At 44.1% G+C, this 17,229-nt stretch overlaps 1 protein-coding gene across 4 annotated transcripts in view; it reads right to left on the bottom strand.

Moving 5' to 3' along the window:
• Window positions 1-15,476, bottom strand: part of c2cd5 (C2 calcium dependent domain containing 5) — a 36,883-nt gene extending 21,407 nt beyond the window's left edge. For 2 of the 4 annotated variants that reach the window (XM_083763764.1, XM_083763763.1), the window contains exons 1-11: window positions 15,174-15,476; window positions 14,486-14,594; window positions 14,296-14,382; window positions 13,770-13,941; window positions 13,567-13,662; window positions 13,015-13,170; window positions 10,901-11,150; window positions 8,894-9,051; window positions 7,656-7,721; window positions 7,034-7,122; window positions 3,813-3,921 (exon numbers count right to left, since the gene is read on the bottom strand). In XM_083763764.1, the coding sequence (XP_083619890.1) occupies window positions 3,813-3,921; window positions 7,034-7,122; window positions 7,656-7,721; window positions 8,894-9,051; window positions 10,901-11,150; window positions 13,015-13,170; window positions 13,567-13,662; window positions 13,770-13,941; window positions 14,296-14,382; window positions 14,486-14,575 (1,273 nt within the window). In that variant the 5' untranslated portion in view covers window positions 14,576-14,594; window positions 15,174-15,476. The remainder of the gene's footprint in view (window positions 1-3,812; window positions 3,922-7,033; window positions 7,123-7,655; window positions 7,722-8,893; window positions 9,052-10,900; window positions 11,151-13,014; window positions 13,171-13,566; window positions 13,663-13,769; window positions 13,942-14,295; window positions 14,383-14,485; window positions 14,595-15,173) is intronic. The other 2 variants (XM_083763766.1, XM_083763765.1) reach the window with 1 other exon arrangement.
• Between the last annotated feature and the right edge of the window lie 1,753 nt (window positions 15,477-17,229).

Below are 17,229 nucleotides of genomic sequence, written 5' to 3' on the forward strand. Positions count from 1 at the left end.
AGAGTTTAGAGGCGTCTGCAAGCAGGATTGGGCGGGGGGGGGGGGGGGGGGGAACAACAGCGCATGCTCCGCACATCGCTCACACACACATGGATCATCACGAGGAGAATGGCAGCTCACTGAATCAAACAAAGTTCAGCGATTAAGCCAAGCGTCCGTCACGTCGTATTGAGGTTCCTTAGTGGATGTACTACCACGAGGGCTGAGAAAGGGACAGCCCCGCTCACTTGTTTGCTTTCTGACTGTATATCCCCCCCAACCCCCATTTCACTGAGCTGCCGTCTCTTCTGTGAGGATGAGAGCAATAAAAAATAAATAAATAATAATAATAATCTGGGAAGAGGGGGGGAATACCTGCGGTGACACTATTCCAGTCTAGCAGTTTGTATGAGCGCGTGTTACCCAAGGCTGGGCCAGAACACACCGTTAGTACAGAGAAAAGAGAAAGAGAAGAAGAAGAAGAGAGCAAAGAAAAGAACAGACAGACTAACAAACGAGCACAACGCGACAGGACGACAGCACTCATAAAGTAAGGTCACTACGTGAAGACAGTCAGGCCTACTGACTGAATCTAAAAAACAAACAGAAAGGAAAGGGAAAGAGATGAGAACAAATAAAATAAAATATACAGGCTTTAAGAAAGACTGAGCGAGGGAAAAAAAGCTATATACTACTAAGGGTGATAGAAGGAGCATGCATGAGTCTACACTCATGTTATTCTATGGCTGACGCAATCAATGCAAGACAGCAACAAGGAGGAGCAGGGCTGTTCTCAGGTCTCTGTGAGCCAAAGGGAGGTGTACTGTATATACATTCTACGACTGTGTTACGAAAAGACACACCCCGCCTACCTCTGATTGGTCAGACACACCCTTGTGTGACGCACACAGAAGTGCCTCTCACATGAGCGGACAACCTTAAGTCCTTTTCTTCTAAAGACGACATTGGAGTTTTATTAAAAGTCACATATCACCAAGATTAACACTGGACGACTTATTCAGTTATTAATATTAATCCAGAACCGCCAGTCTGATATTTAGCTGTTCTTGGCGTCTCAGTCGCCTGGCAACGCTTTACTTCCGCATTGTGACGACATTGAATATTTTGTCTCCGTCCACACTCTTTAGAGACGATCTTTAGCAGCGTTTTTCTCAGATTGAGGTGATCATACAGAACATCGATGTTTTAGGAGCTCAATAAAAATTCCCTGCGACCTCGCGGTTACTACATCAGCGCTTCTGATGAAAGTGAAAGTAACTAGCGGCTGCCCCGGAAATTAAAGATTTTTACTTCCAGTTTGCCGAATCAGCTTTTGGGCTCTTCAAAATAAGACCTCACGGCTGAAAAGTGTGGTAGACAAGCGACTAAACTTGACCTTCAACATAGCGAATAACTCCCCAAACCCTGTAATACCAGATGGAACCGTGACATGCAAACATTAGACTTCCAATCCCAGCGCCTCAGGATCGAAACCCGTCACGACGCCGTTTATTTATCTTATCTAAATGCATCGCAAATTATTAGGATTAAGGTTATGTTTAGGCATTCGTCGTCCCAGGGCAAAAAACAGAACGACGGAGGCGCGCCGTCTCGAGCGGACTTGAGCATCGTCGAGAAGCACCGCCGAGCGAGCCGCAGCTCGCAGGCGAGCAAGCCTCCGTGCCGAACGGTACGAAGTCCGCTAGAGTCGACTCAGCGCCGTCCGAGTTATGCACTGATACGGACGGAATCGTAAATTGTTTACAGTTAATAAAAAAAACTGTTGTAGATTGTATATACCGTAATTTCCGGACTATAAGCCGCACCTGAATATAAGCCGCACCAGCCAAATTTAGGGAAAATCCCATATACAAGCCGCACCGGACTATAAGCCGCACCGGACTATAAGCCGCAGCTACGTTAGCTCAGAGCCTGAGATGGCTCTGCGTTAGCTGTAAAAATCCATAGATTAGCCGCACCGTTGTATAAGCTGCAGGGTTCAAATCATGGGTAAAAAGCCGCGGCTTATAGTCCGGAAATTACGGTACACATCAGGGAGTGGTAACTAGCCAAACCTGCCGTTTGGGATTAGGGAGTGGAAACTATGCAAGAGAACGAGTGTGGGCTAAAAAGAAGGCAGCAGAGGCCATACTTTTGGTCAAATCCATGGATCTCAGGGAGAAGAATGGGCACAGAATGAACTGATTTTCAGTGGCCATCACTGTTCATCCCTGAAAAAAACCATGCTCATTTGAACCCAGCCCATCCATCAGCACTACCCTTCACAGCATTCTCCATACAATAGTCTCAAGAAACAACCTATTAATGGGTACTTTTGTCTGTTGTCCAGGTATGGGGGATTGTTGTGTATCAGTGTTTAGTGTATTATCATGCAAATGTTACTGAGCTAACTCCTAATTCTTGCTCAAGACAAGCGCTTAACGTCACATGAAAATGTCCTGCTAGCTTTAATGTAAGTCTTTAATAAAAGCCTGAATAATAACAACAGTTGGATTTCAAGACAGGAATGATGAACCCTACTGTACCAAATAGGGCAGCAGTAGACACTAAAACCCATTTCCCACTCGCATATAAAGCCAGTAATCTGTTGGAAATGTTCACTCTGGAGTGGTAGTGGCGCAGATTTCAAATGCCGGTTCATTTCACACCACCAAACTCTCTACCATGACTTATTAGTATTACCACAAATGTTCTTCTGCAGCTGGATTGGGAATGAAAAGCATCAGTTTACCGGTAACATCAGGAAACGTTACAGTAGTTATGTGAGCATACTGTTGTTCTACCAAAATGCTTCATAAAACTTAATAAAAACAATGTTGGTGTAAGTCTAAGAGAGTCTAAGGGATTATAGCATGGAGTTCGCCAGCGGAGCAAAATTGTTGACAAAATACCTCATACTACCGGTCCATAAGAAAATGTTTACGATGCAAATTGGCATTTCCAGCACTCTGTACTTTGTGTTCATAGAGAGAGAGAGACAGAGATTGGTAACTGGAGCAGAGTTACATTAGTCAGTCTGCGAGCCTGCAGAATTGTAATTTTTTCAGTTCATCCCAATTACATGTTTTAATCATCCTCAAATGCCAAAAGCATTACGTATTATACCTATTACAAACATTCATCTAATGTGGGAATAGTGACATGATTGCATTTACACATAAAGGGGCAATGTGGGAATGGCTCTCCACTGCCTATGCTGGCAATTTAGGTACAGTTATCCAGCAATATTATGGCATTCCACTGGAAAAGGCATTTAGAGACACCACATGTAGGACCTCAACAGAGCACCACCTGCAGCCAATGAAACAACACAGCAGAAGCAGCAGCGAACCAGAGCCATGCACTCCTACCACGCCTGACCTCCAGAGGGCAGCACCATAGTATGCAATATTTGACACAAAAGACAGCTATACCACATAATGGCACATACAGTTGAGTGACAACATAAATAAATGTTAGTCGGTCACACGCGGTGGAAGTTGCCCATGTCTACTTCCAAACTATACTGTCCAAAATTTTTAGTTTTCTGCTACAGCAGTGCCAACTGTTTTTTGCAAGACAGATAATTTCTGTGCTACATTGAATGTAGGAACTAGGAACAACTTTCAACTGCTCCAGACAGATAATGAATGTGCTACTGTAGATTGAATGACTGAATGTGGAACTAGGAACAACTTTCACCTGCTCCAGACAGATAATTAATGTGCTACTGTAGATTGAATGTGGAACTAGGAACAACTTTCACCTGCTCCAGACCTCCTAGGGAAATGGACCAGCCACCTAGTGAGGCTGTGTTGTTTGCGTTGACTCACCGGGGTTGTGTATGCGGTCCAGCAGTTTGACGGAGCGAGCGCTGACCACTCCCCCGACATGAACAAGGAAGCCAGGCGGAAAAGATGTCAAGGTGAAGAAGGGGAATTCCTGTAGACAAATGTCCAACACCACATTGTAAGAGGTCAAAATCTGTGATCAGCAGAGATCTACTCTGTCTCCCTGCCTAAATATATGAACAGGAGTTCATCAAACTTTCTGGCATATTTCATGACAATCGACATTACATTGGCAGAATACCTAAGCCCAACACATCTGTTCTCATGTCGTTTTTCATTTGAGTTGAATAGCTATTTTGAATGTCATATTTGTGTGCTAATTTACTAGTATAGTTCACCAGCCTAATAAACATCTAACTCGTTGGGGGGAAAAAAGACAGAAAAATGCTTTTTTTGGGATGTATCTTTTATCGGTTTTGGAGGTGTGGAAAATGTTGAAAAATGTTCCCTAAGGCTCAAAAGTGAGTAGGCTCCAGCCAATTTCCTTTGTCTATTTGAAAAACAAAGTGTCTATTCACTTGAACACCACTGTCTTAGATCTACAAGCATGTCAAATAACAATATACAAATTAAGTCATTTTGTCTTGTCAAAATGCAAAACAAAATCAGCAATGCTGTATGATTAAGAGTAGAGCAAGGTGGAGTTACAACATTATCCCTATCCCTAAATGAAGAAAAGGGCCCACGTGCATCAAGGGTTGAGTGAAATGGTACTGAACATTCCCATGCGACCAAGACTACTCCACTTGCTCCACTGTAGCCTAAGTTTAACAAATGTGAAAAGTTTAACCTGGAACTAAAGCATTCAAAAGAGATCTGAAGGGTACGGACTGAAACGGAATAAATTCTATTCTATAAGACTTGGGTTATATTGATTTGTTGCAATCGATCCAATCTTTCTAAATCCGATTCCAGCAGGTCACACATCCACAGGGTCCTGTAGCCAATTGCACCACCTCACACTAAGTTCAAACTTAGCCTAGTTATAGCCCAAATGGCTTGACTTAAGTCATTTAAGCTATAAGTAGGCTAAGTTTGGGTGAGGTGGTGCAACTGGCTCCTGGTCCTGGCTGAGTTCCAGAATTGACTTTCATGCTAATGGGGCAGCTGGTCTATCATCTCCAGTCAAGAGATGCGCAAGACAAGTCCATGCATTCACACAGAAAACAAGGAGAGTTAGGAATATATATTTAGGGGCCTCATTCATAAAATGGTCTTAAGATCACATTTAATCTTTAGTAACTACGTGGGTTGTTTTTAAGTCACTTCTATTTCCCCATCTCGTTTTGTATAGGTGTACAGCCTGTTCAGTGGAATACCGGAGAACATACCAATGATAGTACCAATGATATTTCAGAATATTGCTTACTAATGAATTACATTGTTTCGGTACTTTGCCGTTTATATTTACTTTAGCATTCCTACTTCATCTAGTGTAAACTCTAAACAACTATCCTCTCTCTCAATTCAATGCAATGCAATTTAAATAAAGGTGAAGTCAAACTAAAATGCACTAAACTGCGGCGAGTCGGAAAACCGGCAGGTTCTCCGGTTACCGTTCAGTGTGCAGTGTGCACATTGTATGGCGAAGTAAAAATTCAGAATATGGTGCCGATCATAGATGATATGTGGCTAGTATGCATGCTCAAGTTGCTCATCAACTGTTCAGGAGCGAGCAATAGCTATGTTTTTAAACACACCGTTAATACAGATGAGCTGCAACAAAGTGCTTTACATGCTTTGAGTACACAGATAATGAAGACGTTCCTCATTTACTGGATTTTTAGGCACATTCACATGCGGCGAAACATTCTGTTATTTTGGATGACGTTATGTTAATATTAATGTGATACAAGGTATACAGTATGTGACCTTGGTTGCGTCACAAGTCAATTTTTTTCTGTTTGACAGAGAAGCTTGCAGCATACAAAACAAAAGCAAACAAAATTAGTAATTACACAAGGAAGAGAACTTCTTTGCACATATTATCCACACTGGGTGCAATGTCAACTTCATATATGCATGTCAACTCCATTGGCGCATCCAAAACCGAAAAAGTAACGGAATCGTGGCACTGTTTTGTACGAGTCAGGCTAAGTGTATCATGAGGAATCATCTTAACATTAAGTTTAAGCATAAATCCAATAACTTTTCATGAATGAAGTCCGAGATGCGTTTCTATGACTGGTTTCTATGCACTCCAAGTAATAAACATCTAGGACTGCAAAGAACCAGAGAGCTGTCTGAGGAATAATTCGTTTGTGGGTTTTTTAGCCATGCAAGTATATGGATGTATTTATACAGTATGAACTGCCTGGATCAAGCAGGTTGAGAGAAGGTAGAACTAGTCCTCCTTTCTCTCCAGAGTTACCATTTGTGCCAGGAAGCCTATGGCTACTGTCTTTGTTAGACTTGGGAAGAAAAGACAATGGTGAAATGATAAGCGTGCTGGTAAGCATTGTTGACAGGGAGGCACCCAAAAGAGTGTTAAATTATTTCTGTCAAGTAGAGGAAGGCATTCAACAAAAGCATACACAACACACACACACTTACACCCCTCCCAAGCTGAGGGGACCAACTTCTAACTCCCAACCACCCCAATTAAAAGGTTTGTGGATCTTTTGGAGTGAGGTGGGGTGCAAAGCAACCAGGAAGCAAAAGGTTACGTGTTGCCATGTTGCTCAACCCCCACTCCCACCTTGGATCAACAAACACCCGGGGAGAGAGGGAGGGCTGAGGAGTTGACTGTGACTGTGTGTGGCTGTCAGCCGGTGAAGATGTAAGGGGGACAAGTGGCAAGAGAGAGAGAGAGAGAATCAGAGAATTTTCACAGCAGTGTGTGTCTGCCGAGACATACCGCAGTGTTTAATAACAAACCAGAGGAGGACGCTCCCTGAGTAGCACGAATGATTGAGAGGACAGAAAAATAGGGATTATTCGCTCTTAATGTAGATGCACACACATTCGCCCACACACAGTCATACAATCTCTGTCCATATAAGAATTTCAGAACTATTAGTGAGTTTGCAGTTGAGCACAGATTAAGTTGTGTCGTCTTAAATAGCTGTGCTTGATTCTGTGGATAACAGTGTATTATATAGTAATCCCATTACAATTAAGGAAATGTCATGGGCAGAATCATCACTCCCCGTGTGTGTGTGTGTGTGTGTGTGTGTGTGTGTGTGTGTGTGTGTGTGTCATACCCTCTGTTCCAGAGCCGTCTGCGTTTGTTGTCTGAGGAGCGTCTTCAGTGGCCCCGCCTCCTTCCCAGCACTGCCCCCACTTCCCATTCCTGATCACACAAGAGAGCCACTTCAATCACCTCACACACAAAGCGCAGCTGACTATGACACTGCTTACAGGAACTCTTTTATAAAATGCATGCATGTATGATCTTCGATGTTAGTGTTCCTATGCTTGTACCAATAAATATCTTTGTCTATCGACTAGTCTACCTTCCCTGCATTCTTCTACACTGCCTAAAGATATAGTATAAATATGCCTAAGATCTGGACATGCCTAACAAAACGCATCCAACCACACCATGCCAGGAGTAGAGACGTGTCAGTAGGATTTCAGGTCAGCTTGTTTGTAGTATAGATTCACGTCAGGGGCAGAGCAACAGTACAGTTGGATTGGGTTAGTGTCGCTACTCCCTAACCATAGAGTTCACACCAATAAAGTTGCAAATAATCACATTATTAATCCTCTTTTTCAGCCACCCTCCTTGTTAGAGGTATTGATTATTGCACTGCAACAAGGAACTCTTTTCAAAATGTGCAGTTGGGTTGTGATGGCTTGACGCACACAGCGGTCCTACTGTACCGGAGGATGCCAGCTGCAGGTCCTCACTGAAGGTAGTGAAGGACACGCTCTTTCTCAGCAAAGAGACTGATGGAAAGTGAGCAAAGGAGAGAAACGGAAATGAGAGAAGGAGAATACAAAGGGAGAGGCATTGTGAGGAGGGGATAGGAAAAGGGGGGGGGGGAGGAGTCTAAAGACAGGGGAGGTGAGAAGATGAGAAAGGACACAGGAGATGATAGAGATATGCAGATAGAGTTAAGAAATGTTGTGAGCAAGCAGAGGAAATTATAGAATAGAATGGGAAGGAGAGATGAAAAGCAAGAGGCTATATAAGGAAGAAATAGAGAAGGGGGAAAATAGAGTCACAAGGGCGAGAATCATTCCGGAAGCAGAACAAAAGAGGCAGTCGGGGCTGCTGGATATGCCTTCTGGAAATTATGGTGGTAGTTCCTTTCCTTATTCAGCGTTTGAGGCTGAACTGGGTTAATGTGTTGACAGGTTGTCCTTGGGGACAAAGTTTGAGCAAGCGTCCCTTTCTCCAATCATTAACCATAAGTGCTGCTAATGATGAAATGACAGATTGACAATGGGCCCTCTTGAGACACAGTGCTTCTAATAGGGGCCAACTGAGGTGTGGAGGGGAATAAACCATTAGAGACCCAGTGTGTCTTCTTACTACAGCGACTGTACACAAATGCTAGCTTTTATTGGGGGCAGGGGGCGGGGGGGTACCGTTCGATAATACAATAAGAATATCACATTGCGTTCCTGGTAGCAGTAGAAGCATTTCTTCTGATTCACTGCCATCCCCGTTGTGTTTAATGTTTTTGCAATTACAATATGAAAGCCTAGACTGGGGGTTGCAAGAGCATGCTGAACCTCCTTTTCAGGATAAGGACTCACTGGCGTGCACACGTCCCTACCAGCGTGCAGGTTTAACGAGAACAGCCCTAGCGACAGAGTGTAGTAATACACGAGCATTCATATGCAATGGTGTTGGGCCAAACAAAAGCCAATATAGCGCTGATGAAGACGCATGAGGCCACTGACGAAATGGTGGGAGGCTGGAGCAAACCAAGAATACACACCACGTAAAAATAAATATATATATACATCAAAGTGTGAAAAATGTATGAGACTGGAAATCATAGGTCGGACAACCACAACCAGGGAGCAGCACCACAGTGAGATTTGTTAAACAAGGTGTGTGTTGTTGGGAGGGATGATGGGGGGGCGGAGATGTGGGGTGGGCATCTTACCCGTCTTGGGCGTCAGACTGAGTTCAGTGTCTGATGAGGAGGACTGGCGGCTGCATGGCTTGGAGGGTGAGAAGGGGGGAGGGGAGGAGGAGGTGGGGAGGGCTCTGAAAGGGGTGGGGGGGCCAGAGGATGAGGGGAGGTCCTCACTGAACACCGGCCTGCCAGGGGAGAACACACACACATATATACATATACACACATGCACACGTCAGTCACCACCACCTCGCCCTCTCTGTGTGTGTGTGTGTGTGTGTGTGTGTGTGTGTGTGTGTGTGTAGTTGTGAGGTTAGGTATATAGTTTTAGGATATGTGTGACTTGTTTGCCGTATCTGACATGTGTTTGAGGTGCTACAGTTGGCTGGGCTGCAAAACAAAAAGATGAAGTATGAAGTAAAAAAAACTAAAAACATAAAACAAAAATGTACTGTACACAAAAAACACAAACACAATCAACCAAGGTAACAAATCAAATCACTAGACCAAAAAAGCATTGTGGCAAAAAACTGAAAGAAAGCACACACACAAAAAAACTTTCAGAAGGGGTGGATCAGTGAACACAAGAGGGAGGATGAACAGAAGCATGTGTCCCAGTAGGGTGAAGCCAGACCAGGCCACTGTGGCCATATGGATATCGCAGACCCTTCTTTAGGGCAAAAAGCTCTCCTATCCTTCAAGCAACCACCGGAAAATGCAGATGATCTACCACTCTGGATCGGAGTTAAGGGTCTAAAGTACACACAGTACAGGAGGACCGCTGAAATAGTAGAGGCTGGGGCATATGGGGCTTGTTGTATCAACTCTCTGGGAGTTATGGGTAGGTCAGGGTGAGAGGGGGTTGGGGGTGGTCCATGCCTTTTTAATAACTCACACCGGTAAGTCCGGACAAGAGCCCATTTCTCTTCTTTTCACAAAACGTTGCTACGAGATCTCTATTTATACTGCATGCCTGTGTCTGTCAACAGCCAGTGTCAATATTTTAAGACTGCTCTCCTGGTTCCTCTGACTAACAGTAACATCCTTGGCTGGCTAAACCGTTACCCTTCCCTGTCTCTGCATACCAGTGAAGATGAGAGTGGGAACAGAGACAGAGAAGTTCTGGGACAGCCTCTGGGCGCTGCAGGCCGAGTGCACAGGGCTGTTGTGGGTGGAGCGACATCCATGGGCCAGGGGGGACCTGGGCCAATCAGCACGCCGAGGGGAAGAGAGAGAGTACCAAATTGGGACACGGGTAGCAAGAAACGAACCAATCCAAACGCAGCAGTAGCCGGAGAGGAAGAGAGAGAGAGAAAAACACACACACAGACACACATCACATCACAACACAACACACTGCACTTTGCAACAAAGTATAGAGAAGAAGACGAAAAGATATAGCTTGTCTTTTTAACTGCCTCGGCTGTTAGTTGAATTAAAGCCATTCATTTACAACAACAAACTCATGCACAGCAGCTCTCGGCTGAAGAACTCCCATCTCCGACTCATGCACGCCATCTCAAACACACTGATGCACAAACAAAATATTCAAACTAAGCTCTGCAGAGGCGCACATGCCCTGGGCACCTCTAGTTTGACCTACGTTAGCTGGACTAAGTTCACAAAAACTAATCCAGTGGTATCGAATAATCACGCTGTGACTAGAAAGAGTTTCACAGATGGTAGAAGGCTCAAAGGCAAACGACAACTAAAAAATGTACACACAGTGTCTGATCATGCAGAGCAAAGAGCCATGCAAGAGCAATCAGAGCGAGAGAGGCAGACAGGGAAGGGAAGGGGGGAGGTGGGGAGGGGAATGTCTGTGTGTAGGACTGTGTGTCTCAGGATACAGACGTGTGCGTGGTTAGTTGCGTAATGTAACACAGTGGACATGCAGATCCAAAGATACTGAGACACACACAGGACTTAATACAAGAAATAGATACACATAATATATATACACACACATCAATGCTACTCAAACACACATAAGATGCAATGGCCCATGCCTTGGTGTTGCTGGATCATACTCACTCCTTGCTGTCCTTAGAGGGGGAATTACAGGCGTTGGATGCGGGTGCTGTGTTAGGATGCATGTGTGTGTTGCTGTTGGGGGCGCTGTTGGGGGCAGTCCCAGAGCTGAGTTTGTCCAGTGTGCAGGCGGTGCCTATGGCCCGGACCACTATGCCAGACTCTCCCTCCAGGTCGAAGCACTGCAGGTAGCCCACCACTGCGTTGCCGCCCATCTCCAAAACCTTCACACCGATCTTCCTCTGCAGCTCCCCTAATGATAAATGGCAAATGGTGCATTTATATAGCGCCTTTATAGTGCCTAGTGCGTCCAAATTCAAGCGTCTCAAATATATCTGTTCAATACCCGGTCACTCAACTAAAAATACCTTTCTGTCTAGCGGAAACCTGTCATAAACATTTGGAATACTTTTCACTCAACCAGACCAAATATGCTGGATGGAAACGCTGCATCAGTACGGACCGTTTTCCCATGGTGCACGCTCTTTCCCTCCACTCTCTGCAATGAGGCCCCTCTGCTGTAGCCCAATATCATAATTGGATGAAATGCCAGACAGAGCCAACTGCTCACCACCTACAATACAGACACTTAACTCAACGACCTGGCTCCCCCCAGCTCTCCGACCTCCTCCACCCTCCATATATGGTGACACCAACCTCCAGGGCAGGGAGTGACCAGATCCAAGCACCGAACCTGGGGAACCACGAAACCTCCCATCCTTCGAAGCATGGATGGGGATGTGGAGTTTTTTCTTCTCTCCCCAATGTAAAGCGAATTTGAGTACTTAAAAATCACTATATACTGTAAATCCGAGATATTATTATTAGAATTACACAATTCAAAATTCTACCTTCTAAGGTAGAGCATGTGATATTTTTAGGTAGTAATCATGCTATATATTATATATATAGTTCAATAACATGGGTCTCCCCGTCTCCCCAGCTCTATAATAAACTGAAAATACATTTTCTGGTGGGTTGCTAATTTCATCCAGTCAGGTAAGAGTACCCGTTTATCAGCTTCAATTTTGTATTAAGTATTTCTTATGGAATTTATAATATCGGGTAAAATATACCTGGAGTTTAATGATGGTGTGACAAAATTAAGGTTTAGTGTTCTAGGGTTAAGGGTCTGATCTCTGCGACATTCGGTACTGCAGCAGTGCCGAATGTCACACTTTTCTGTGTTTTTGATTGATTGAAGTATTTATTGACAGTTTGGAGAATTACCATACATTTCAAGCACAACTCAATACAAAACTGTTAACGACACAATAAAGCATTACACTTGTCCATAGGGTCCACCATGTTCAATTCATCATAACATTTAGAGACGTACAAATATACACTTCTATATACAGGGGTGCACACAAGCGGTGTGCCGGGGTGCACACAAGCGGTGTGCCAGTGTGCATGCGTCGTCAAAACGTTTGGTGCGTGGTAGATCAAAGGCATGGAGGCACATTTGCGCACCAGCTGAGAGACAGGGATTTAGAGAATGCTGACAGGCATTCAAAAGGAACTCAAATGAGATGTTAACGTCCTGTAAGAAGACTTAGAAATAAAACTAGTGTTGACTAATCATTACAAGTGGCTCTTATTTTGATGAGGCAGTTTCTGCACAGAAAGTCCATTTCACTTGTAAACAAGCTACGATGGATGAGCTGTCCAAGTGCTAGTCGCTAAATGAAAACTGTCACTTAGACAATGTAGGTTACACACGCTGGAATTAAACATGGAACGTGCAGGCAGCATTAGGTGAGTAATTCATTGTATATGTGTTGGACGTTCGTGGTTGTGCTAGAGATAAACGGACAGGTGCTGCCAGTGGGATATACTGCTGTTTAACGACGACACTGTTTGTGACTAGGTGTACTAGTGTAGCTTTGCATCAGTTGCATCTGTCCGTGTGAAAGCAGCATAACGTTGTGGCAGGATACGAACGTCTGTAGGTATTTGCATGTCTTAATGACTGTTGGTAGGGCGTTCCACATTTTTGTGGCATAAGAGTGAAATTAATTTAGTCCCTTGTTAGTGCTGAATCTGGGTTGCACATGGATTGTTGAACTCCCTCTGGTCTGGTGTTGTGGATGTGGACTGTGATTTGCTGAGCCTACCAGACATGAGAGAGATGAGTCTTTGGCGGGCCTCGTTGGAAGCTCGGGGCGTTCGGATGCGGTCGATCCACTGGTACTCTGGATCCTCATTCACCACCAGCTCCTCCACAAACCCATGGACCAGCGCTGCCCGGTAGCAGCGTGGAACACATGTAGCTAATACAAAATAAGTGGCACAAATGCCATGAACATCAAATCACTTGATATAATAAAAGTAAATTTGCCACTCTGTATATATGCACAATGCATTGTCCCCAGTGGATTTCATACTTGTTTCCATGACATGGACTATGTTTTGTGTCATGTGCATGCTATTCTCAATGCAATGTGGGAAGCCACTAAGCCAGTGAACTCAAGTATCAATGGTTCAGTTCAACATTTGGTCTGTAAATAATATGTAAGGGTTTCATTCCAAAACAATAAATGATTCCTGAACTATTTTATAATCAAAGGTTTATCTGTCAATATCACTTGTGCTTATTGCACATCAATTCACAAACACTACCGTAGTAGTAGTTACAGTATGTGTACAGAAAGGAGTGTCTGACTCACTGCAAAAGAACTTGACCCCACAGGAGGACTGGCGGAAACGGTTCAAGTCATTGAAAAGGTCCACTTTCACCAGCACGTTGATCTCCCCTCGGATACCTGGCAGCAAACGAGACAGGCAGTCGCCGCGTTCATAATCAGGAACCGACAGATGACGATGGCTATATGATGATAACAATGGTTAGATTATGGGTTTGTTCTTGTACCGTGGATGGTGTCATAGATGGGGAACCAGCCTGAGATGACAGAGGCAGCCTCGCTGCACAACAGCGGGTCAATGTCGATGTACACCTTCCCTATGGCATCGTTGGCACTGTAGGTGTCATGGTCCAACACGGTGATCTGCAACGGCTCATCCTGCAGGTCTTCATCGTCAACCTAGAGCGAAGGCAGCGCAGGAGGGAGTCGTGAAGTATAATGACTACATCGAGAGGAATAAAACAACACGAGACAGGTGCGGGGAGGGAGTGCTAAGGCATGTGTAGTAAAGTGGCTCGCGACCTCAGCCTGATGACTTATAAGTCTAATATCTCCCCCGGTCCATAGGGTTATCCCTTTGGTCTAGTGGTTAAGATATTGGACTTTCACAGGGGAGTCCCAGGCGTTACACACGCACGTTATTCACTCACGGTGTAATCTGTTATAGAATAAATAAAGCCACAAAAGCTTCAATCATGTTATATCACAACAAGCACCTTGTATGCAGACAGAGCAAAGCTCAAGACAGTTTACCTCAAATTTAAACCACTCGGAGTTCCACTGTGGGTTGAGGGATTTGGGATAAACGTCTGTTTTAAACGTTACGTTTCCAAACTTGACCTGGAAGATACAATTCATTAATAGCAAACAACAGAACCAGCACGTAGTTTCACTTAGACAAAGCAACCATTTCTTTCTAGTAACACACATGTTATTAACCCACCTCTACAAAAGCATCAGTGAGGTCACTGGCTCTGTCCATTACTGGCAAGTGGCGCCCTGCCACAATTTTCGCCTTCAACTTTCCTGGCATGATTCAATTTTAAGTTGATCTGTAAAAATACATTGATTGATTGAATACTTTATTAGATGTACATGTAACAGTGGGGAAAATAAAGGCAATGAATGCCATCACCATAATGCATCGGAATGTTTATGTTAAATGACAAGTATTGCTGCAGGTTAGCCAGAGACTAACATAACATCAACAGCCGGGGTCACTTGGTTAGGTGGCAACATATGCTGCTGACAGAATGGAGGGCTGTGATCCAATCAAGACCGTCTCAACAACTAGCTATTACGTTAGCTTTATAGGTGAGCAACTGAAATAGCTAATCGGCTCTAGTACGAACTGGACAGTTAACATGCCAGCTAGCCTAGTAAACATCAGAGGCTGTCAGTCAGCATTTAGTCAAGAGGCTAATGTTAGCAATTTCAACACATGGCTCGCTAGCAGCAGGAAAAGCTCATTACACTGCATTGCAGTCAGTCAGTGTGTCCGTCTCATCATCATTACCCTGAACGGCCATGTTTTCATATTTCTAAATAGTAGCTAATGGTTAACTGGTGTGGTGTTGGCGCAACATGCTCAATGTGTCACTGCTGCTGCATCTATTTCCATCCATCCTTACCGCTGCTGCAAAGTCACTCACAAGTCATCCGTCAGGGTGCTTTCAGTCAGACATTGCTGACAGCGAGCCCGTCTGTCCTCCGAGTCTCTCCCCATAACAGAAGACGGAACCAGGAGAGATGTGCCCCAAAATTAAAAAAAAATGCATAAATAAAACGTCCCGTTATTTACAGCCAATGCCCTCTACCTTTAAACGCCGTTATGGCTGTACAGCTAGCCAACATTACAAACTGAACAGCTAATTTATGGCACGTTGACGTTTAGCCGGTCATGGGTGCCTTTTAGTTGGCAGTGGCACATCACACACAGACCAACGGCTAGTTGTTAGCTTGAGAAGGCTCGTGATGCAAGAGGTTAGGATCCCATACTTTATGGTTAGATCCCATAGCCCGAATTCGTTAGGCGACGTAATTGGCTGTCAACTTTATGAAGGAACCAGTTTCAGCGTTTGAAATTACAGTTAATATCTCGTAATATTAGAGGTAGATAAGCTATTCTTCATAGATGTCGCTCAGAAAAGCCCAAAACAGGATACATCTGATCTGCATTACTTTAATTTACTTACATTTGTTTCCTAGCCATGGCAATCTGTTGTTGGCCAATCACAGCGCGGAAATCCTTCCAAGTGATCTTGACTAGCTAGTACCCCCCTCCCTCTCCCGGTGTTGATGGGTCGGGCATGCGCATCGTGACCTGTGCAATGTATTCTATGGTAGGAGTGGACTACAGCTGTCTGTGGTCTACTGTGGGTGAGATAAAAAATAAAAAATAAAGGCACATAACATTAACACGTAATATACAATTCGTCCCATGGACAAAAAAAAAAGGTTAAGTAGGCTATTTGCAGTTTCTCACCAGGTACCTTAACCTTGGTAACCAAGGTTACGGTATGGTATGAACTATACTGTAAGTGAGAAAGACATTTCTCCTCAACCTCTGTCCCCTGCTGCTGAGTGCTGAGCGCCTGAGCCCTCTTCTGCCAAGTGGATTTGTGTGAATTAAATCACTGAGTTGTCACCTGCTCCTTTGTCCCAGGGGAGAAAGTGAGATGATAGGCTCTTAGGCTGGTATTTTGGGCAGTGCATACTGCATACCTATATGAACACAAATATTCATAGCCTCCCTCTACTGGCATCAGTCAAGGTTAGGGCTCCACTTTTGAGTGGCCATAACAATGTTCCATTCTGTCTGAGTGACGGTTAAAACATTACTATTATGTATTACAACACTATTGTGTTTGTGTTGTAATTTCCCATTGAGGAAGCAATATTGATTTAATTAACTTTTACCTACTTTAAATGCTACAGAGTATTGCCAAAATTAAGCAATGATCCCACACCTGTTCTAGTCTTTCTGATACTCTGGAATTTGTAAACACTAGATTGTATAGAAGGACAGGGGGGAGGCCAGGTTTATCCTAAAAATGGATACAGACCAATGAAAGAAGATCAGTTGCATCCTGTCTGGAGCCAAGTGTGACTCTGAAGAAACTACATTTTGTTTATGGAGGCCAGCCTACTAAAAGTGTCATCACTCTCATGAGAAATGCAGCAGGTCAAAGGAGCTTCACACCTGAAACTAAATTGTCATGACAAAATAGAGTGAATACGCTTTGGGTCCAATCTAAATGGTAAGTGGTACATTTATATACCACTTTAATCCAAAGTGCTTTACATATAGATTGTGTTATGTGTAGGCCTATTACGCACCCATTCACACACCCACGCACGCTCACACACACCCACACACAGATGGCAGAGGAAACCATGCAAGGCAAACCTGCACATCAGGAGCAATTAGGGCTTCAGAGTCTTGCTCAAGGACACATCGACACTAACTCTGGGAGAGCCCGGGATCGAACCAGCCACACTTTCCCCCTGAGCCTAGAGCGAAGGAGACAGAAGAGCAGGTTTTTGAAAGTGTCCAGAGTGCATGCAGTCTGACCTAAGGATTATCCTGTATGTCACCACTAGAACGGGCATATAATTTCAAACACATGTTCCATGCAAAAATATATCATACACATCCCAATGCAAATATATACTGTAAGTATGTTT

Source organism: Protomyctophum parallelum (genome assembly GCF_964188405.1).
Source record: "Protomyctophum parallelum genome assembly, chromosome: 4".
Taxonomy (NCBI): Eukaryota; Metazoa; Chordata; class Actinopteri; order Myctophiformes; family Myctophidae; genus Protomyctophum; species Protomyctophum parallelum.